At 44.2% G+C, this 22,453-nt stretch overlaps 1 protein-coding gene across 1 annotated transcript in view; it reads left to right on the top strand.

Moving 5' to 3' along the window:
• mlh1 (mutL homolog 1, colon cancer, nonpolyposis type 2 (E. coli)) overlaps positions 1-22,453 on the top strand; it is a 94,163-nt gene that overhangs the window by 36,107 nt on the left and 35,603 nt on the right. The window contains 2 exon segments of the mRNA XM_052022892.1: positions 13,384-13,472; positions 17,292-17,404. Coding sequence (XP_051878852.1) covers positions 13,384-13,472; positions 17,292-17,404 — 202 coding nt within the window.

The following is a 22,453-nucleotide window of genomic DNA, read 5'->3' as shown; positions in this document are numbered from 1 at the left end:
CCTGAAACTTCAGACCTGAGAGAAAACTTCTTCACACAGAGGGTGGTGTATATATAGAACGAACTGCCAGAGGAAGTGGTTGAGATACAATAACAACAATGTGGAGTTCTGCATAGACATGTTCTGATGAGACAGGCGAGTCACAAGGGGATGCAGGAACCATGGTGTACGAAGGCTATAATAAATCTAGTCAAAAGGAAAAGAAAAGCATACAAAAGGTACAAAGAGCTAGGTAATGTTAGAGATCTGGAAGAGTACAAGGCTAAAAGGAAGGAACTTAAGAAAGAGATTAGGAGAGCCAGAAGGGGACATGAGAAGACCTTAGCGGGCAGGATTAAGGAAAACCCCAAGGCATTCTACAAGTATGTGAAGATTAAGAAGATGAGATGCAAAAGGATAGGGCCTATCAAGTGCAGCAGTGGGAAAGTGTGTATGGATCCAGAAGAAATGGCGGAGGTACTTAATGAATACTTTACGTCAGTATTCACTACGGAAAAAGATCTGGGGGATTGTAGTGGGGACTTGCAGCAGCCTGAAAAGCTTGAGCATGTAGATATTAAGAAAGAGGTGGTGCTGAAACTTTTGGAAAGCATCAAGTTAGACAAGTCGCTGGGACCAGATGAGATGTACCCCAGGTTGCTGTGGGAGGCAAGGGAGGAGATTGCGGAGCCTCTGACAATGATCTTTGCTTCGTCAATGGAGACGGGAGAGATTTCGGAAGATTGGAGGGTTGCGGATGTTGTTCCCTTATTCAAGAAGGGGAGTAGGGATAGCCCAGGGAATTATAGACCAGTGAGTCTTACTTCAGTGGTTGGTAAGCTAATGGAGAAGATCCTGAGAGGCAGGATTTATGGTCATTTGGAGAGGTATAATATGATTAGGAATAGTCAGCATGGCTTTCTCAAGGGCAGGTCCTGCCTTACGAGCCTGATTGAATTTTTCTGAGGATGTGACTAAACACATCGATGAAGGGAGAGCAGTAGATGTAGTGTATATGGATTTCAGCAAGGCATTTGATAAGGTACCCCACGCAAGGCTTATGGAGAAGGTGAGGAGACATGGGATCCAAGGGGACATTGCAATGTGGATCCAGAACTGGCTGGCCCACAGAAGGCAAAGAGTGGTTGTTGAAGGGTCATATTCTGAGTGGAGGCCGGTGACCAGTGGTGTACCTCAGGGATCTGTACTGGGACCCTTACTATTTGTGATTTTTATAAACGACCTGGATGAGGAAGTGAAGGGGTGGGTTAGTAAGTTTGCGGATGACATGAAGGTTGGGGGTGTTGTGGATAGTTTGGAGAGCTGTCAGAGGTTACAGAGGGACATAGGTAGGATGCAAATCTGGGCTGAGAAGTGGCAGATGCAGTTCAAGCCAGATAAGTGTGAAGTAGTTCATTTTGGTAGGTCAAATATGTTGGCAGAATATAGTATTAATGGTAGGACTCTTGGCAGTGTGGAGGATCAGAGGGATCTTGGGGTCCGAGTCCATAGGACGCTCAAAGCGGCTACGCAGGTTGACTCTATGGTTAAGGAGGCATATGGTGTATTGTCCTTCATCAATCGGGGAATTGAATTTTGGAGCCGAGAGATATTGTTGCAGCTATATAGGTCCCTGGTTAGACCCCACTTGGAGTATTGTGCTCAGTTCTGGTCGCCTCACTACAGGAAAGATGTGGAAGCCATAGGGTGCAGAGGAGATTTACAAGGATGCTGCCTGGAATGCGGAGCATGCCTTATGAAAGCAGGCTGAGGGAACTCTGCCTTATCTCCTTGGAGAGATGGAGGATGAGGGGGGACCTGATGGAGGTGTATAAGATGATGAGAGGTATTGATCGGGTAGATAGTCAGAGGCTTTTCCCCAGGGCTGAAATGGTGGCCACAAGAAGACATAGGTTTAAGGTGCTGTGGAGTAGGTATAGAGGAGATGTCAGGGGTAAGTTTTTTTACTCAGAGTGGTGAGTGTGTGGAATGGGCTGCCGGCAACGGTGGTGGAGGTGGATATGATAGGGTCTTTCAAGAGACTGTTAGATAGGTACATGGAGCTGAGTAAAATAGAGGGCTATGGGTAAGCCTAGTAATTTCTAGGGTAGGGACATGTTCAGCACAGCTTTGTGGGCCGAAGGGCCTGAATTGTGCTGTAGTTTTTTCTATGTTCTAACATTTAAAAGACATTCAGCTGGGTACATGGATCAGAAAGGTTTGAAGGGATATTGGACAAATGGGACTAGCTTTGATGAGCATCTTGGTCAGCAAGAACGAGTTGGGCTGAAATGCCTGTTTCCATGTTGTATTACTTTTTGACTCAACGTAGAGTTGGAGCTTTATTTGATGCTCTTTCAGGATCTGAATTTAACAAGCGCCATTGCAGCATCTCCTGAATGGTTGTTTAAATGCTCTGATTGTCAGCTCTGATTTCCCCAGGTTTGAATGTAGTCTAAGTTGATAGGTTTGTGTTTGACAATCACAGCACAGATTCTAGTTGATATGGGCCAAAAGCAGAATCTATTCGCATGCTCAGGCCACAGTTGTCACAGAATCATGGGTTACTGCACGGAACAAGGCCATTCATCTAATCTTTGGCTTGTCCCCTCTGTCCCTTCCCCCATTGCTGTGTTGATCTTTTTCTTTCAAGCACTTTTCCATTTTTTTTAATGCAATGATTGAATCTATACATTTCCGCCACCCTTGCAGCCAGCAGTGCATTCACATCCTAGGCACTCGCTGTGTAAATGGATTTTTCCTCATGTCACTTTTTTTTTTAAAGTTTTGCTCCTTGCCTTTTATCTTAGGTCCTCTTCCCAAAGATGACTGGTCAATATGTAGATGGCTCAACTAAAAGAGGGGGCAACATTTGACTGAAGTGTGGGATGAGTGATCATAGTTCTATTAGTTTAAAAATAGTTCTGGTAAAAAATCTGGGGAAGGTGGGACCTGTACAGAGAGGACAGGTTACACCCGAACCTGAGGGGGCCAATATCCTTGCAACCAGGTTTGTTGGGGTGGTTCGGAAGGGTTTAAACTAGTTTGCAAGGGGGATGGGAACCAGAGGAAGAAGGGGATGGGGAAAAGTCAGATCTAACAGGTAGAGAGGCTTTAAGGAAGGAGAAGCAGAGTACAGGCTATAAAAGTAGTAAGGCGGATGGGCTAAAGTGCATTTACTTAAATGCAAGAAGTATCAGGAATAAAGGAGATGAACCAAGAGCTTGGATAAGTACATGGGACTACGATATTGTGGCTATCACAGAGACATGGCTGACATCAGAGCAGGAATAGATATTGAACATTCCTGGTTTTCAGTGTTTTAAAAGGGACGGGGTGGGGAGAAGAGGAGGAGGGGTGGCGATACTGGTCAGGGACACTTACAGCTGCAGAAAGGGTGAATAATGTAGAAGGATCCTCTCTAGAGTCAATATGGGTGGAAGTTAGGAAAAAGAAAGGAGCAGTTACTCTACTGGGAGTATTCTATAGGCCCCCCCCCCCCCCCCGGTAGCAGTAGGGATACTGAGGAGCAGATTGGGAGGCAGATTTTGGAGAGATGCGAAAATAACAGGGTTATTATCATGGGAGACTTCAACTTCCCAAATATTGATTGGCACCTGCTTAGTGCCAAAGGTTTAGACAGGGCGGAGTTTGTTAAATGTGTCCAGGATGGATTCCTGACACAGTATGTTGACAAGCAAACTAGAGGAAATGCCATATTAGATCTAGTTTTAGGTAATAAACTGGGTTAGGTGACAGATCTGTTGGTGGGTGAGCATTTGGGGGACAGCGACCACTGCTCCATAACCTTTAGAATTGTCATGGACAGGGATAGGAGCAAAGAGGACGGGAAGATATTTAATTGGGGAAAGGTGAATTATGAGGTTATAAGGCAAGAACTTGAGAGTGTAAATTGGGATGATATTTTGGGATGACAAGTGCTGTGCTCAGGGAAATGTACTATAGAGATGTGGTCGATGTTCAGGGATCTCTTGCAGGATGTTAGGGATAAATTTGTCCCGGTGAGGCAGAGAAGGAGTGGCAGAGTGAAGGAACCGTGGGTGACAAGAGAGGTGGAACAACTAGTTAGGAAGAAGAAGGCAGCATACATAAAGTGTAAGCAGCAAGGATCAGACAGGGCTCGTGAGGAATATAGAGTGGCAAGGAGGGAACTTAAGAAGGGGCTGAGGAGAGCAAGAAGGGGACATGAAAAGGCTTTGGCGAGTAGGGTTAAGGAGAATCTCAAGGCTTTTTACTCGTACGTGAAGAGCAGAAGGATGGCTAGTGTAAAGGTAGGTCTGATTAAAGACAAAGGTGGGAAGATGTGCCTGGAAGCTGTGGAACTGGGTGAGGTTCTCAATGAATACTTCTCTTCAGTATTCACCAAGGAGAGGGTTCTTGATGATGCTGAGGACAGTGTTGGTAAGGGTAATGTTCTAGAGTATGTACATATCAAGAGAGAGGATGTGTTGGAGCTATTAGAAAATATTACGACAGATAAGTCCCCGGGGCCTGACAGAATATTCCCCAGGCTGCTTCGTGAGGTGAGGGAGGAGATTGCTGAACTGTTGGCCAGGATCTTTGAGTCCTCGTTGTCAACGGGGATAGTACTGGAGGATTGGAGGGTGGTGAATGTTGTCCCCTTATTCAAAAAGGTAGTAGGGATAGTTCAGGGAATTACAGACCAGTGGGCCTTAGGTCTGTGGTGGGTAAGCTACTAGAAAGGATTCTAAGAGAAAGGATCTATGATCATTTAGAGAATCATGGACTGATTAGGGACAGCCAGCATGGATTTGTGAAGGGAAGATGTTGCCTCACTAGCCTGATAGGGTTCTTTGAGGAGGTGACCAGGAAGATTGAGGAGGGTAGTGCAGTAGATGTGGTCTACATGGATTTTAGTAAGGCATTTGACAAGGTTCCACATGGTAGGCTTCTTCAGAAGGTCAGAGGCCAAGGGATCCAGGGAGGCTTGGCCGTGTGGATTCAGAATTGGCTTGCCTGTAGAAAGCAGAGGGTTGTGGTGGAGGGAGTGCATTCGGATTGGAGGGCTGTGACTAGTGGTATCCCACAGGGATTGGTTCTGGGACCTCTACTTCTTGTGATATTTATAGATGACTTAGATGAGGGGGTGGAAGGGTGGGTTAGCAAGTTTGCAGATGACACAAAGATCGGTGGTGTTGTGGATAGTGTGGAGGGCTGTCGAAGCTTAGAGAGGGAAATTGATAGGATGCAGAGCTGGGCTGACAAGTGGCAGATGGAGTTCAATCCCGAGAAGTGTGAGGTGGTACACTTTGGAAGGACAAACTCCAAGGTGGAATACAAGGTAAATGGCAGGATTCTGGGCAGTGTAGAGGAGCAGAGGGATCTGGGGGTTCAAATCCACAGATCACTGAAAGTTGCCTTGCAGGTGGATAGGGTAGTTACGAAAGCTTATGGGATGTTAGCTTTCATAAATCGGGGGATTGAGTTTAAGAGCCGCGAAGTGATGATGCAGCTTTACAAAACTCTGGTTAGGCCACACTTGGAGTACTGTGTCCAGTTCTAGTCACCTCATTATAGGAAGGAATGTGGAGACGTTGGAAGGGGTGCAGGGGAGATTTACCAGGATGCTGCCTGGATTAGAGCGTATGGATTATGAGGAGAGACTAAAGGCTATTCTGATTGGAGAGAAGGAGGATGAGGGGAGACATGATAGAAGTATACAAGATATTAAGAAGAATAGATAGAGTGGACAGCCAGCACCTCTTTCCCAGGGTGCCATTGCTCAAAACAAGAGGGCATGGCTTGAAGGTATTGGGTGGGAAGTTCAAGGGTGATGTCAGAGGGAGGTTTTTCACCCAGAAAGTGGCTGTTGCATAGAATGCGCTGCCTGGGGTGGTGGTGGAGGCCGATACATTGGACAAGTTCAAGAGATTGTTAGATAAGCATATGGAGGGATATGTGGGAGGAAGGGGTTAGATAGTCTTAGGTGTGATTTGAAGGGCGGCACAACATGGTGGGCCGAAGAGCCTGTATTGTGCCTTATTGTTCTATGGTAATCTTAGATAACCTGCCTCACTGTCCTTTATACTGTCTATTTATGTCGTCCACAAACTTATCAATCGTGCCAAATTGTTAATATAGATGACGAACAACAGGGGACCCAGCACTGATCCCTGCGGCACACCACTGGTCATGGGCCTATATCTGAATAGCAACCCTCCAGTACCACCCTCTGAATCCTTCCACCAAGCCAACTTTGTATCCAATTGGTTAGATCCCTTTGGATCCCACGTGACCTCACCTTCTTGACCAGCCTACCACGTGGGCCTTGTTAAATTCCAAGTTGACAATGTCTACTGTCCTGCCCTCATCAATCCTCTTGGTTACCCCTTCAAAGAAAAAACACTTAAATTTATGAAAGACAATTTCCCAGGCAAAGCCACACAGTCCATCCCTACTCAGTTCTTGCCTTTCCAAATGCAGGTAGATCCCATCTCAGGATCTCCTTCAGTAACTTTCCCACCACTGATATTAAGTTCACTGGCCTGCAGTTCTCTAGCCTGTCCTTGCAGCCTTCTTTATTAAAGGCACAACTTTAGCCATCTTCTAGTCTTCTTGTACGTCACCTGTGGCTAACAATGATACAAATATCTCTGCCAGGGCTCCAGCAATTTCTTCCCTGGTCTCCACTGTCCTCAGATATACTTGGTCAGGCTATAAGACCACCAGCACCTCCTATTGTGTAATGTGCATATGTTTCAAGACATCATTATTTTCTTCCCTGAATTCCCCAGCTTCCATGAGATGAGAAGTATTCATTTAAGATCTCACCCATTTCCTATGGCTCCATACACAGATGACCACATCGATCTTTAAGGGAGCTCTCTCTAGTTACCCTTTTGCTCTTAATATACTTGTACAGTTTCTTAGGATTCTACTTTGCCTTATCTGCCAAAGATATCTCATACCCCCTTTTTGCCTTCCTGATATCCTTCTTAAGTGTAATCCTTCATCCCTTATACTCAAGGGATTCACTTGATCCCAGCTGCCAATTCCTGATATATGCCTCCTTCCTTTTCCTGTCCAGAGCATTAATATCCCTCATTAACTGGGGTTCCTCGATCCTAACAGTCTTGCCCTTCACTGTAACAGGAACAGTGCTGGCCCTGAACTTTAGTTCCTGTCTAATGCCATTAAAATTAGCCCTGCACCAATTTAGGACTAACTTGTGGACCTGCATTATCTTTTAACCATAGAACCATAGAACAATATAGCACAATACAGGCCCTTCGGCCCACCATGTTGTGCTGACCTTCAAACAACTCCTAAGACTATTTAACCCCTTCCTCCCACATATCCCTCTATCTTAAATTCCTCCGTATGCTTATCTAACAATCTCTTGAACTTGACCAACGTATCAGCCTCCACCCACAGCCCCAGGCAGCGCATTCCATGCACCAACCACTCTCTAGGTGAAAAACCTCCCTCTGACGTCTCCCTTGAACTTCCCACCCGTTACCTTAAAGCCATGCCCTCTTTTGAGCATTGGTGCCCTGGGAGAGAGGCACTGGCTGTCCACTCTATCTATTCCTCTTAATATTTTGTATACCTCTATCATGTCTCCCCTCATCCTCCTCCTCTCCAATGAGTAAAGCCCTAGCTCCTTTAATCTCTCCTCATAATCCATACTCCCTAATCCACGCAGCATCCTGGTAAATCTCCTCTGCACCCTTTCCAACGCCTCCACATCCTTCCTATAATGAGGCAACCAGAACTGGACACAGTACTCTAAGTGTGGTCTAACCAGAGTTTTGTAAAGCTGCATCATTACTTCGCGGCTTTTAAACTCGATCCCACGACTTATGAAAGCTAACATCCCATAAGCTTTTTCAACTACCCTATCCACCTGTGTGGCAACTTTCAGTGATCTGTGGATATGAACCTCCAGATCCCTCTGCTCCTCCACACTGCCCAGAATCCTGCCATTTACCTTGTATTCCACCTTGGAGTTTGTCCTTCCAAAGTGTACCACCTCACACTTCTCTGGATTGAACTCCATCTGCCACTTGTCAGCCCAGCTCTGCATCCTATCAATATCCCCCTCTAAGCTTCGACAGCCCTCCACACTATCCACAACACCACCGATCTTTGTGTCATCTGCAAACTTGCTAACCCAGCTTTCCACCCCCTCATCTAAGTTGTTAATAAATATCACAAAAAGTAGAGGTCCCAGAACCAATCCCTGTGGGACACCACTAGTCACAGCCCTCCAATCCAAATGCACTCCCTCCACCACAACCCTCTGCTTTCTACAGGCAAGTCAATTTTGAATCCACATGGCCAAGCTTCCCCAGATCCCTTGGCCTCTGACCTTCTGAAGAAGCCTACCATGTGGAACCTTGTCAAACGCCTTACTAAAATCCATGTAGACCACATCCGCTGCACTATCCTCCTCAATCTTCCTGGTCACCTCCTCAAAGAACCCTATCAGGCTTGTGAGGCAAAATCTTCCCTTCACAAAGCCATGCTGGCTGTCCCTAATCAGTCCATGTTTCTCCAAATGCTCATAGATCCCATTTCTTAGAATCCTCTCCAACAGCTTACCCACCACAGACGTAAGGCTCACCGGTCTGTAATTCCCTGAACTATCCCTACTACCTTTTTTGAATAAGGAGACAACATTCGCCACCCTCCAATCCTCCAGTACCATCCCCGTTGACAACGAGGACTCAAAGATCCTAACCAATGGTTCAGTAATCTCCTCCCTCACCTCACGAAGCAGCCTGGGGAATATTCCGTCAGGCCCCAGGGACTTATCTGTCCTAATATTTTCTAACAACTCCAACACATCCTCTCTCTTAATATCTACATACTCTAGAACATTACCCTCACCTACACTGTTCTCAGCATCATCAAGACCCCCTCTCCTTGGTGAATACTGAAGAGAAGTATTCATTGAGAACCTCACCCACTTCCAGGCACATCCTCCCACGTTTGTCTTTAATTGGACCTACCTTTACCCTAGCCATCCTTCTGCTCTTTACGTATGAGAAAAAAGCCTTGGGATTCTCCTTAACCCTACTTCCCAAAGCCTTTTCATGTCCCCTTCTCGCTCTCCTCAGCCCTTTCTTAAGTTCCTTCCTTGTTACTCTATATTCCTCAAGAGACCTATCTGATCCTTGCTTCCTATACCTTATGTATGCTGCCCTCTTCTTCCTAACTAGTTGTTCCACCTCTCTCATCACCCATGGTTCCTTCACCCATTTTGCTCCTATCCCTGTCCGTGACAATTCTAATGGTCACTGTCCCCCAAATGCTCACCCACCGATAGATCTGTCACGGACAGGGATAGGTGCCAATCAGTATTTGGATAGTTGAAGTCATTCATTATAATAACCCTTTTGTTTTTGCATCTCTCCAAAAACTGCCTCCCAATCTGCTCCTCAGTATCCCTACTGCTACCGGGAGGCCTGTAGAATACTCCCAGGAGGGTAACTGCCCCTCTCTTATTCCTAACTTCCACCCATAATGACTCTGGAGAGGATCCTTCTACATTATCTACCCTTTCTGCTGCTGTAACAGTGTCCCTGACCAGTATCGCCACCCCTCCTCCTCTTCTCCTCCCCCCCCCCATCCCTTTTAAAACACTGAAAACCAAGAATATTCAATATCCATTCCTGCCCCGATGTCAGCCATGTCTCTGTAATAGCCACAATATCATAGTCCTATGTACTTATTCCAAGCTCTCAGTTCATCTCCCTTATTCCTGATGCTTCTCACATTCAAGTAAATGCACTTTAGTCCATCCACCTTACTACTTTTGTAGCCTGTACTCTGCTTCTCCTTCTTCAAAGCCTCTGTACCTGTCAGATCTGACTTATCCCCATCCCCTTCTTCCTCTGACCTACTCCTCCGGTTCCCTTCCCCCTCGCAATCTAGTTTAAACCCTCCTGAATCACCCTAGCAAACCTGGCTGCAAGGATATTGGCCTCCCTCAGGTTTGGGTGTAACCTGTCCTCTCTGTACAGGTCCCACCTTCCCCAGAAGTGATCCCAATGGTCCAAAAATCTAAAACCCTCCCTCCTGCACCAACTTCTCAGCCACACATTTATCTGCCATCTCCTCCTATTCCTACCTTCACTATCGCGTGGTACTGGCAGCAATCCCAAGATTGCTACCCTCGAGGTCCTGTCCTTCAGCCTTCTGCCTAGCTCCCTAAACTCACTTTTCAGGACCTCATCCCTCTTCCCACCTATGTCATTGGTACCAACATGCACCATGACTTCTGGCTGATCTCCCTCCTGCTCTGGAATCCTGTGGACCCGATCAGTGACATCCTGGACCCTGGCACCTGGGAGGCAACAAACCATCTGGGATTCATGCTCACTGCCACAGAATCTCCTATCTGTTTCCCTGACTATCGAGTCCCCTATCATTACCGCCTTCCTCTTCTGCTCCCTTCCCTTCTGAGAAGCAGGACCAGTCCCAGTGCCACAGACCTGGTTACTGCTGCTAGGCCCCGGCAAGTCATCTCCCTCAACAGCCTCCAAATCGGAAAACCTGTTACTGAGGGGATCAGCCTCCGGGGTCCTCTGCTCTATCTGCCTGTTTGTTTTCTTTTTCCTTTTCCCTCCCCTGACAGTCACCATTCTATCTACTTCCTGGACTCCAGAATTGCCTGCTCTAAGGGGAGTGACCGTCTCCTTATGTACAGTATCTACAAAATTCTCCCCCTCCCTGATGCTGCGCAGTGTTTGAAGCTGTAACTCCAGCTCATCGATTTTGAGCCGAAGTTCCTCCAGCCTCAAGCACTTACTGCAGATGTGGCCATCGTGGACTGCAGCAAGGTCCACGAGTTCCCACATCAAGCAGCTGCAGCACACCACCATGTCCTCCATCTGAACTAATTCCTTTTTTCTCCCCCTAGTTTTTCCTACTTAAATATTTATCACAGATAACAGGTAAACCTACCAGCTACTCACCTGCCTCGCCCCTTTACCGCCTAAGCCCCTTAAGCCAAAGCCCGACCACTCTGCTCCCTCTCACTCAGCTGCCCGCTCCAACGCTGCCCGCTGGATATGGCGGTTCGCTTTTTAAACTGCCCGCAAGAGTTAAAACAATTGTAACAATTACAACAGGATGTAGATGAAATGGTCCAAGGAATGGCAGATGGAATTTAACTCTGACAAGTGTGAAGTTTTGCATTCTGAGAAGGTAAGCAGGGCAGGAGTTTCCAGGGCCTTGCCATTTACTATTTGAGTGTTGTCGAATAGCAAGATCTAGGAGTACATGTTTTAGTTTCCTGGCAGTGGCAACGCAGGTAGATTGGATGTTAGAGAAGACACTTGATGCATTTGCATTCAACGGTCAGGGCATTGAGTACAAGAGTTGGGATGTCAGAGACAAGAAATTCTGCAGATGCTGGAATCTGGAGCAATACACAAAAAGTGCTGGAGGAACTCAGCAGGTCAGGCAGCATCTATGGAAGGAAATAAACAGTCAACGTTTTGGGCTGAGACCCTTCATCAGGACTGGAAAGGAAGAGGGCAGAAGCCAGAGTAAGAAGGTAGGGGGTGGGGGAGGAAGGTGTAATAAGCTGAGAGGTGATAGGTAGAAGAGGCAAAGGGCTGAAGAAGGAGGAATCCGGTAGGAGAGGGCAGTGGACCATGAATATAGGATGGGGAGGGGAGGAGAGGAGATGGTGGGGGAAGGGAGCAACAGGAATAGGGAAAGACAAAGGAGTGGGGTGGGGAAGAAAAGAAGGGATGGGGTTTACCAGAAGTTAGAGAAGTCGATGTTGAGGCCATCTGGTTGGAGACTGCCAAGGCAGAATGAGGTGTTGTTCCTCCACCCTGCGTCTGGCCTCAACGTGGCGGTAGAGGAGGCCATGGATCGACATGTCAGTCTGGGAGTGGGATGTGGAATTGAAGTGGGTCCTGGCTGTTGCGGTGGACAGAACGAAGGTGCTCGACAAAGCGGTCACCCAATCGGTGTCGGGTCTCACCAATGTACAGGTGTGAGCACTGGATGCAATAAATGACACCCTCGGACCCAAACAGAGAGTGGTGGGTATCTGGGATGAGTTGTCAGAGGAAGTGGTAGAAGTGGGTACAGTTACAGTGTTCAAAACAACATTTGGACATGTACATGGATAGGAAAGGTTTAGAGGGATATGGGTCACACAGAGGCACATGGACCAGCTCAGGTAGGCATGGACAAGTTGGGCTGAAGGGCCTGCTTCCATGCTGTATAACTATGACTCTGAGAACCATTTTCTAGACCCTTGATGATTTTGAATTCCTCTATCCTTGATCAACCTGTGTGCAAAGGAGAATAACTCCAAGTTTTCCTCTCTTACCATATAACTCAAGCCCCTCACCCCTGGAATCATGCTGGTAAATTTCTAGTGCAACCTATCCTCTCCTCTTTCCTAAAGTGCTGTGCTCAGAACTCAGTGCTATAATTTTGGGAGCCACAGTGCTATAATTTTGGCTAACCCACAGTTGGTAAATGTTCTTTGTAACCTTTTTGCTCATGTACTCTGAGCTTTTATTCATGAATCCCAGGATTCTGTTTGCTGCTTTAACCATTTCTGGACTGTCTTTCAATGATTTATGCACACACCCATATCTTTGTGTTTGTATACCCGTCTGTTCCTCGCTCAGTATAGAAGAAATGAAAAAAAATCCTAATAGTGTTTTGTCGGGATTGCTTTCTGAGATCAAGAATTAATATGTAGCTGTTGATGCGTGCAGACGAAAGTCGGAGCCTTACATTAAATGAACATCAAAAAAACTGCAAATGCTACAAATCTGAAATAAAAACACCACATTCTGGAAACACTTAGGTCATGCATCATTGAAGAAACAGAAACCATCTTAACATTTTGGGACCAAAACCTGACACTGGCTTCTGCTGTTTCAGAAAAGCATGCAGACATTGTTTTATCAGAAAATCTATCCTCTGCCTTGCAATAACAGATCTCCTGTGGTATTCCTTGCAGTCATTTGGCAGGTATGTGGTTTTAGAAGGACTGTTACCAACAAACTGATCTGGGAAATGTTACAGAGACTATGTGTGACGATCACAAAAATGTGTGCTGGGCACAATGTCTTTAGGTAGACAAATAGTTTTCCATAAATTGCATGTACAGCACCAAAGCAGTGAACCCATCGGGCCAGGTTAGTGTTTATGCTACACATCAGCTGCCTCCCACCACTGTTCATTTAGTATTCAGGTCTATGAGCATAATCTTCTATTCCTTTTCCTTTGTATTAATTTGGCATCTTCTTAATTGCAGCTACCCTTTTTGCCACAGCTACTTGTGGCATTCAGTTGGAAACTTGTTCAGGAAGCAAGATGGATATGTCTTTGATAGTTGCTGATGTGAAAAGTTTTAATTGTTTGGTGTTATTTGTTTAGCACGGTGAAACTGTTGCTGACGTTAGAACATTGCCCAATGCCTCAACCCTTGACAATATTCGAACAATCTTTGGAAATGCTGTGAGCAGGTATGGCCAGTTTGTGTTGTATGTTTATAATTTTGCCAGTTACCCTGTTCATTCCTAGAATCATAGTGATACAGTACAGAAACAGTCCCTTTGGCCCACTGAATTTGCATCGACCATTTAGACTAATCCTACATTAATCCTTTTTTTATTCTTCCCATATTTGTGTCATAGCTCTCCAGATTCTATAACTCAACTGTTGTGTGAAAAAGTTCTTTTGGAATCTTAAAGATGGAGGACTCTGGACACAGGCTTTGGATTCTAAAAGTAGTTTAATCACAAAGGCAAACGCGGGGACAGAATGAATAGGAACAGATGCCCACTCACACACGCAGGAGACCGCGAACGTGAGGGGGGATCACAACGAGGATGAGATATGCACACACACAAACACACAATAAACAAGGTACAGCTTATAAAGGGATAACCACTTCAATGCCTGAATACCTTGACCCAAACAAGTATTGGCCCTAACACTCCCTGGAATCTGACTAAGACGCTCCCAATCCACGTGGTGGTGCACACTCTCACCAGTGGTCTCTGCAAGCATTGTCTCATTATTCCTGGGGCAGTCAAAAGAGAGAGGGCCAGGGCATTGCAACATTCTTTATAGTGCTGGGAGGCTGGGTGGAGCCTGGCCAGGTGATTTAGACAGGCCATTGTTTTGGAGGTCAAGGATAAAGGTGCCTGCCACGGCCAATGGTCAGGCAAGTTCAGGGACAAAGGTGCCTCGCCAAAGCCAATCCCTAATACCCACACCTGATGGGTGGGGTGGAGCCACACCTTGATTGACAAGTGGCGTCACTTCCGATCTGAGGAGCAATGCTGTCCTCCGACCAGCGGGGTCAGTGTTGTTACTGTCATGTGACAGCCATGTGCTCTCCTACTACATCAACTACATACTAAGATAAGATATCTTTATTACACACATGTACATCAAAACACACAGTGAAACGCATCTTTTTGTGTAGAATCTTCTGGGGGAAGCCCGCAAGTGTCACCACACTTCAGGCGCCAACATAGCATGCCCACAACTTCCTAACCTGTACGTCTTTGGAATGTGGGAGGAATCTGGAGCACCCGGAGGAAACCCACGCAGACATGGGGAGAACGTACAAACTCCTTACAGACAGTAGCCGGAATTGAACCCAGGTCGCTGGCTCTGTAAAGCATTACGCTAACCGCTACACTACGGTGCCTGCCTAGGGACAATTTGCAGTTGACCAGTTAACTTACCAATGCACCCAGAAGAATCCCATGCAGTCACAAGGAGAACTTGCAAACTCCACTCAGACAGTGGCCAAGGTCAGGATTGAAGTAGGCTCTCTGGTAGTGCGAGGAAGCTGCTCTGCAAGCTGAGCCACTGTGCCACCCTATCTGTATTTGAGAAAAAAGTCTGCAATTGTGCAACTGAGCTCGCAAAGGGGTTAGTTTCTCAACTGATGTCCACGACAAAGTCCTAAACTTGGAATTGCCAAAGTGGAGTAGAAATCTGTCTCAGAACTTTTCTCTCTGATATCTGATTTGCTGCTGTGTGATTGGTGTTCATGGTGGTGGTGCCACCTTCTGTCCTGACATTTAAAACTACAGTTGCTGTCTGCTTTTACTTGCAATTAGTTGAAAGAACAAAGGCTCCCATTTTCCAGTGACCATTTTGTGATGTGATATCTGAATATGATTTGCATGCTACTACATTTGTGTTCTTGTGGCATCTAAGCTGTCAGCAGAGTTTGACTTCCTTCACTTGAACATGAACTTTGTATCACTGTTGATGGGCTGTGATGCAATGAATTTGTACTGCAGCCCCTAGTACTCAAAGCACCTATGCTCCTCTCTAGTAACTAACTAGCTGGCCAGTTTGCTAACCACTCAAAACAGACTCCTTCAGTGATGACATAATTGAAATACGTTAAAAGCAATTATTATTTTGATTGATATTAAATAGCTTAAAAGCAATGCTGATTTCAGGCAAAGTCAGATCTTCAAATGATTTAAAATTCCTCAAGTCTCCCATTAACTTCCTATTGTCCACAGAAGTCAAAAATTGGAAACTTGAACTCCATTTAATAAATATCAAAGTTATTTCACTGATGGAGAAAGGACTTGCATTTGTATTGTGTCCTTCACAAGCTCATAACCGTTAAACAATAAGTGTGGGGAAATGGAGCATTAAGTTTGTGCAAGTGAATTGCTACAACCCATTTTGGTAAATTGTGTTACCATGAAGGCTTGGAAACAGCATTAAGAAAGCAGAGAGAAAAGGGAGAACTACAGATGAATTAGCTTCAATCATTAGTGAGCGGGGAGAAAACAAGAATCTATTAAGTAGTAACAGGGCATTTAGAAAATAATAGGATTGGACAAAGCGTGAATTTATGAAAGGAAAATTATGATCAGCTACTCTGGAGAAATAGAAGAGAGGTAACCAATGGAAGTGGTTTATTTGGACTTCCATAAGGTGTCGAACAGAATGTTACTGAGCAAAATTAGGGCACTTGGGATTGGGGATAATATTACTAATATGCATTGATTGCTTAAAGGACAATAAATAGAATAAATATAAAGGGATCATTTTTAAATTGAGAGGCGGTGACCAGTGAGGTCCCTTGGAGATGTGTGCGGAGTCTCCAGCTGTTTACCGTCTATATAAGTGATTTGGATGAACAAACCAAATGTATGCAAATTTGCTAATGACACAAAGTTGGATGGCTGAAATAGGAGGATACAAAAAGATTTATAGACCAGCTTGGTTAATTGTGAGGATATGGAAAAATGTGAAGTTGTCTACTTCGGTAGCTTAAAAAAGAAAACTCAGAATTATTTTTTAAGTGATGGGAGATTGAAGTGTTTGTATTCAGAGGTACCTGACTTTGTACACAAATCACTGGAGGTTATTATGCAGGTTCAGCAGGCAATTCAGAAGGCACACAGGATGGTTGTTTCACAAGAGGATTTGATTACAAGAATACAGTTTTCTTGCTGCAATTACATGGAGCCCTGGTGAGATTGTCTTGAATGTTGTGTACACATCTTGCCACCTTGCCTCAGGATGGACATATCTGCAGTAAAGGGAGTGAAGGAAAGGTTCATGAGATGTACTTCTGTTATGGTAGTTGTGTCAAATGAGAGATTAAACAAACCAGGCTTTCACCCCAGGAGTTCAGAATAATGAGAGGTGATCCCACTGAAATGTACAAAATTTTTACAGGGCAGATGCAAAGTTGATGTTTTCCCTGGCTGTGGTGTCTATTGCTTGGGGTCACTGTCAAAGGGTTTGGCCTTTTCAGGACTGAGGTGAAAATAAATTTCTGTACCACCGAGTAATAAATCTTTGGAATTCTCTATGTAATAGATCTGTGGAGGTTCCATCACTTCGTATATTAAAGACAGATCAGTGGACTTTTAGAAAATAAGGGATACAAGGTTAGCACAGGAAAGTAGCACTGAGGTAAAGTATCAGCAATTGTTATTGTGTGGCAGAGCAGGCATAAGGGACTGACTGGTTTACTGCTGCATCTATTTCTTTCGTTCTAAGTACAAGGTGGGAATTGACTTCTGCCTGGCCTTGCAGCTGACTGTGTGCACTTTGGCACTAATCTAAAGCACCAGAGGTCCAAGTAGCAAAGTTACTTAGAATGTGTGCGACAACATCTTCTGCACAGGTACTCCGAAGGCCACTCGTCATTACCTGACAAAATTGGCCATGGATATTGTTTTGCCTGTGATGGAATCTCAAACCACTTCAGGTTCATTATCTATACTGGGGCAATTTAGGACCCCTTTTAGACTTTGAATTTCATGCTGTTTTCTTTCCATTTACAGGGAATTAATTGCAGTGTCCTTTGAAGAACCAAAATTTGCTTTCAGAATGAAAGGTTATATATCCAATGCAAATTATTCAGTAAAAAAGTGCATCTTTTTGCTCTTCATAAATCGTAAGTGAACATTTTGAGCTGTTAGTAGAACTAATTTATTTTTCTGTCTGTGCTCCAATTTGGTTTATCAACCAATTGCTCTCATCCTTCTGAGCTGTTAATCAGATTGTCCCTTTGTCCAAGATGCTTGGAATTGTAGAATTCCATTCCAAGCATGGCCCTTCTCTGATGTAGGGAATATATTGGGCAACTTGAGGTATATACTAAGGCTATTAATGGTTAGAAATTCATGATTAGAGCAAATCAGACATTCATATCTTCATGTATGCTTGTCTGAGTCATGCTTCAGTTGGGCTGGGGGCTGTGTGCTGGGAGAAGAACCATTCAACTTTGTGACTCTCCACTATGGTGGTGAGGCCCTTATTGCTTACTTCAGTAATTGTCATAATTGGAGTGTTCAATATTTTCATACATCCCTGGCACAGAGTAATTTAAGCAATTAACAACATGTGTCTCAGACAGTGCAATGCAATATGACTGGCAATGTTGAATTTAGGGAAAGTTGAATCTGCTGCTTGTCATTCTGTGATTGATTCCACCAGGGGAAGTGTGCACTTAAAAGTGAACCAGCTTCCAAAGCAAAATTGCACCAATAATCAATATAGGCAGCATTAAGGGACTTATGAAAAGTGTGATGCATGAGGACATGGCACCATTTGTATCCTATTATAATACCCATTCTTATTTGGGCAGCTAGATTTTATGCACCAGATGTAGCAGAGTAATTAATTTTATTCTTATCCTGCTTGCCCACATTACATCAATTTACCCCCAGTATGCATGAATAGAAAAACTTGCACAGCAAACAGGTATAGTCAAACGGGTCCTTCAGTCCACTAAGTTCACACCAACCATCAAGCACCCATTTACACTAACCCCATTTTAATTTCCTCACGTTCCCACCTGTTCTCCACCCCCTCACCCCCCCCCCCCCCCCCCCCCCCCCCCCCAGATTTTACCACTAGCTATTACCATTAATTGTACTCCTTTCTGTCCCTTGCCCATTGAATCACAGGGTTGATATGTGTAAATCAAGGATTGGGATCTACAACGGTGCCCAAGATGTTGCCCGAGAGTTAAATACATGGAAAAGAGTGTGTGAGAGTTAACAATGTTGTGATAAGTTTAATCTTGCATTAGATTCTGTTACTTCCATTATGAAAGCAGTTAGAGTCATAGTCATCCATGCCAACCAAGATGTCTCCCTGAGCTAGTCCCATTTGCCTGCATTTGGCCTATATCCTTCCAAACCTTTTAAACATAGTAATTGTACTTGCCTCTACACTTTCCCTTGCAGCTCGTTTCATATACTAACTAGACTCTGTGTGGGTGGGGCAGAAAGAAGATTGCCTGTCAGGTCCCTTTAAATCTATGCCCTCTAATTTTCAACTCCTCAATCCTGGGGGAAAAAAGACTGACCATTCACCTTATCTATGCCCATGACTTTGTATACCTTATTTATAAGGTTGCCCCTCAACCTCCCATGATCTGGGGGGGAAAATGTCCCAGCCTCCTCTTGTAACTCAAGCCATCCACGTCTTGTGAATCTTTTCTGCTCCCTTTCCAACTACGCTCTGAGTCAGAGTCATCTTTACTCCAATATCACTTCACTTTATCTGTCTCTGTCTTTTTGATTTCTGTTTCTCTTCTTCTATACAGTCACTTTTTTTTTAAGAAGTTGTCTCTTTTTGGCATTAACCTGAGTTGGTACTTTGAGTGATTTGTTTATTCCCCAAGTACTCCATTTAGACTGTTATTATCTGCATGGTATTTGGCCTCTGGAATTTTATAACCAAAATGTGCCAGCTCATTCTTGCCTATTAATGAAAATAATTTGCCAATTACCCAATCATTCTGCAGGTTCATTCACTTCTTTCTGCATTGACCTATCCTTAATTTCCAATGATAAAACTTGTTTGGTATCATAAAATTTGAAATTGCAACCGATTCCAAGTCACGGGCATTCATTTACTTTTATTTGCCATTAGAGAATCAATCCAGGAGTCATTAGGATTTAGTCCGTTTGAGCTTGTATTTGGACATCGGGTGAGAGGACCTTTGGAATTGTTAAGAGAACAATGAGTTAATGAGGAAGTGCATTTGAGTCTGTTGGACTATGTCCAAAAATTTAAGACTCGATTGAAGTTTGAGGAGAAAGAGAGAGAAAAGGGGGTGGAAACATTACAAGAAACTGCTAGGTTGGCAGATGATTATGTTTTAACCCATAAATCCAAATGGGGACCACCTAAAACCTTTCAAAAGAGTGATAAGGACAATCCAGGTAAACCAGAGATTAAATTGGGAGGTAATCAAAAAGGGAAGGATGAAAAGAAGCCAGTGCTGGAGAAACCTGTTGAGCGTACTTGTTATTACTGTAAGAAACCTGGCCATGTGATAGGTAATTGTGCCCTTTTGAAGAAAAGGGAGGAAGCTGTGCCCAACATTCACTGGAATGTTGCTTGGATTGGAGGACCTTGGTTACGGTGAGAGATTGGATAGGTTCTGTTTATTTTCCCTGGAGCAAAGGGTGATCTGATAGAGGTACATGACATTTATAAGAGGCACAGGGTAGTGTAGATAGTCAAAATGTTTTTCCCCATGGTTGGGCTAGCTAAATCAAAACTGCATAGGTTTAAGGTGAGAGGAAGGAGTGTTAAAGAGGATTTCAGGGGAAAATTTTAACCGCGCATACAGTTAGTAATGTTAATAATTATCATGCTACACAATTACAGAATATCAGATTAGTGTCAACCTCTTACTCCTTTTTGCCAGCTGAAGTGCTACCCTTCACCCCAATTCCTTCCAGTTCACTATCCATTAGCCATCTGCATATGTCTCTGTATACTGTGACTTTAGTCGAGGCTTGAGTCTACTCGGCAATATCCTATTGATGTGTTTTTTTTCAATAGGCCATAAATTAAAGGGATTAATGTAGGATTTGTGTAAATGAATGCTTGATGCATGGCCAAAAGGGCCTGTTTCTAGATCGGATGCAATGTTGGCAGGTGAAATTTAATCCCTCGGGAAGTCAAATAGAGACAATACGTACACGGTAAATGATAGGGCACTAAGGAATGTCGATGAACGGAGCAACCTAGGGGTTAAAGTCTATAGTTTCCTGAATGTGGCAACACCAGTAGATGGTTTGGTGAAGAAAGCATATGGCATACTTGTCTTCATAGGTCAGGGCATGGAGTATAAATTGGCAACTTTACAAAACACTGATTAGACTTGGAGTATTGTGTGCAGTTCTGGTTGCCACATTATAGGAAGTATGTGGTTGCGTTTAAAAGATTGCAGAGGAGATTCACCAGAATGTTGCTTGGATTGGAGGACCTTGGTTATGGTGAGAGATTGGGTAGGTTCTGTTTATTTTTCCTGGAGCAAAGGGTGATCTGATAGAGGTACATGACATTTATAAGAGGCACAGGGCAGTGTAGATAGTCAAAATGTTTTTCCCCATGGTTGGGCTATCTAAATCAAAACTGCATAGGTTTAAGGTGAGAGGAAAGAGAGTTAAAGAGGATTTCAGGGGAAAGTTTTTTTTACATAGTGGTTGATATCTGGAACTTGCTGCCAGATGAGATGGTAGAGTTGCATGCAATCACTACATTTTAGGGACATTTACACAGGCACTTAAAAAGGCAAGGCATAGGGTCTGGATATACTGCAACTAATCAGGATTAGTGTAGATGGGCAAAGTTGGCATGGACATGATGGGCTGTGACTCTATGAAATAGGAGGATAAAGTAGATAAATATGTGGTTGGAGAGAGTGCAGGAGGAAGGACTTAACATTTTTGAGGGATTAAAACACTGTCCAGTACCAATTAGACAAGCTGCACTTCTGAAGGGATGGCACCAAGGGTTGGTGTTGGGGCCGTTGTTATTTGTTATTTATATAAATGATTTGGATGTGAATTCACAAAGCTTGATCAGTACATTTGCGAATGACACGAAATTAGTAGGTGTTGTTGATGGTGAAGAAGGTTATCGTAGATTGCAGGGGATCTTGATCACTAAGGGAAGCAGGTCGAGTAATGGCAAATGGATTTCAATACAAGTGTGAGGTGATGCATTTTGGAAAGTCAAACCAGTGTAGGACTTCTGCTATGAATGACAGGGCACAAGGGAGTGTAACGGAACAGAAGAACCTAGGGGTACAAGTACATAGTTCATTGAAAGTGGCATTATAGGTAGACAGGGTGGTGAAAAAGGGTGTTTAGCACACTGGCCTTCATTAGTCAGGACATGAGTATGGGAGTTGGGACATTATGTTGCAGTTGTGTAAATCGTTGGTGAGGCTGCAGTTGGAGTACTTTGTACAGTTTTGGTCAAAGGAAAGATGTGGTTAAACTGGAAAGAGTGCAGAAAAGGTTTACGAGGATGTTACCAGGATGAGAGGGCCTGAGTTAGAAGGAGAGGTTGGCTAGGCTGGGTCTTTTTTCTTTCGAATGTAGAAGAATGAGGGGCGACCTTCTAGAAGTGTTTAAAATTGAGAGGTATAGATAAGATGGACAGTAACAGTCTTTTTCCCCAAGGCATGAGAGTCCAAAACTAGGGTTTAGGGTGAGAAGGGAAATATTTAAAAGGGACCTATGGGGCAACTTTTTCATGCAGAGCTGCCAGAGGAAGTGGTTGAGGCAGGTACAATAGTATTATATAAGAAGCACTTCTATAGGTACAGTGGCATGCAAAAGTTTGGGCACCCCTGGTCAAAATTTCTGTTACTGTGAATAGCTAAGTGAGTAAAAGATGACCTGATTTCCAAAAGGCATAAAGTTAAAGATGACACAATTCTTTAATATTTTAAGCAAGATTACTTTTTTTATTTCCATCTTTTACAACTTCAAAATAACAAAAAAGGAAAAGGGCCCGAAGCAAAAGTTTGGGCACTCTGCATGGACAGTATTTAGTAACACCCCCTTTGGCAAGTATCACAGCTTGTAAATGCTTTCTGTAGCCAGCTAAGAGTCTTTCAATTCTTGTTTGGGGAATTTTCACCCATTCTTCCTTGCAAAGGGCTTCTAGTTCTGTGAGATTCTTGGGC

The sequence above is a fragment of the Pristis pectinata genome, chromosome 9, assembly GCF_009764475.1.
Source record: "Pristis pectinata isolate sPriPec2 chromosome 9, sPriPec2.1.pri, whole genome shotgun sequence".
Lineage (NCBI taxonomy): Eukaryota > Metazoa > Chordata > Chondrichthyes > Rhinopristiformes > Pristidae > Pristis > Pristis pectinata.
Note: the sequence above shows the minus strand (reverse complement) of the source record. Positions and strands in the feature narration are given on the sequence as shown.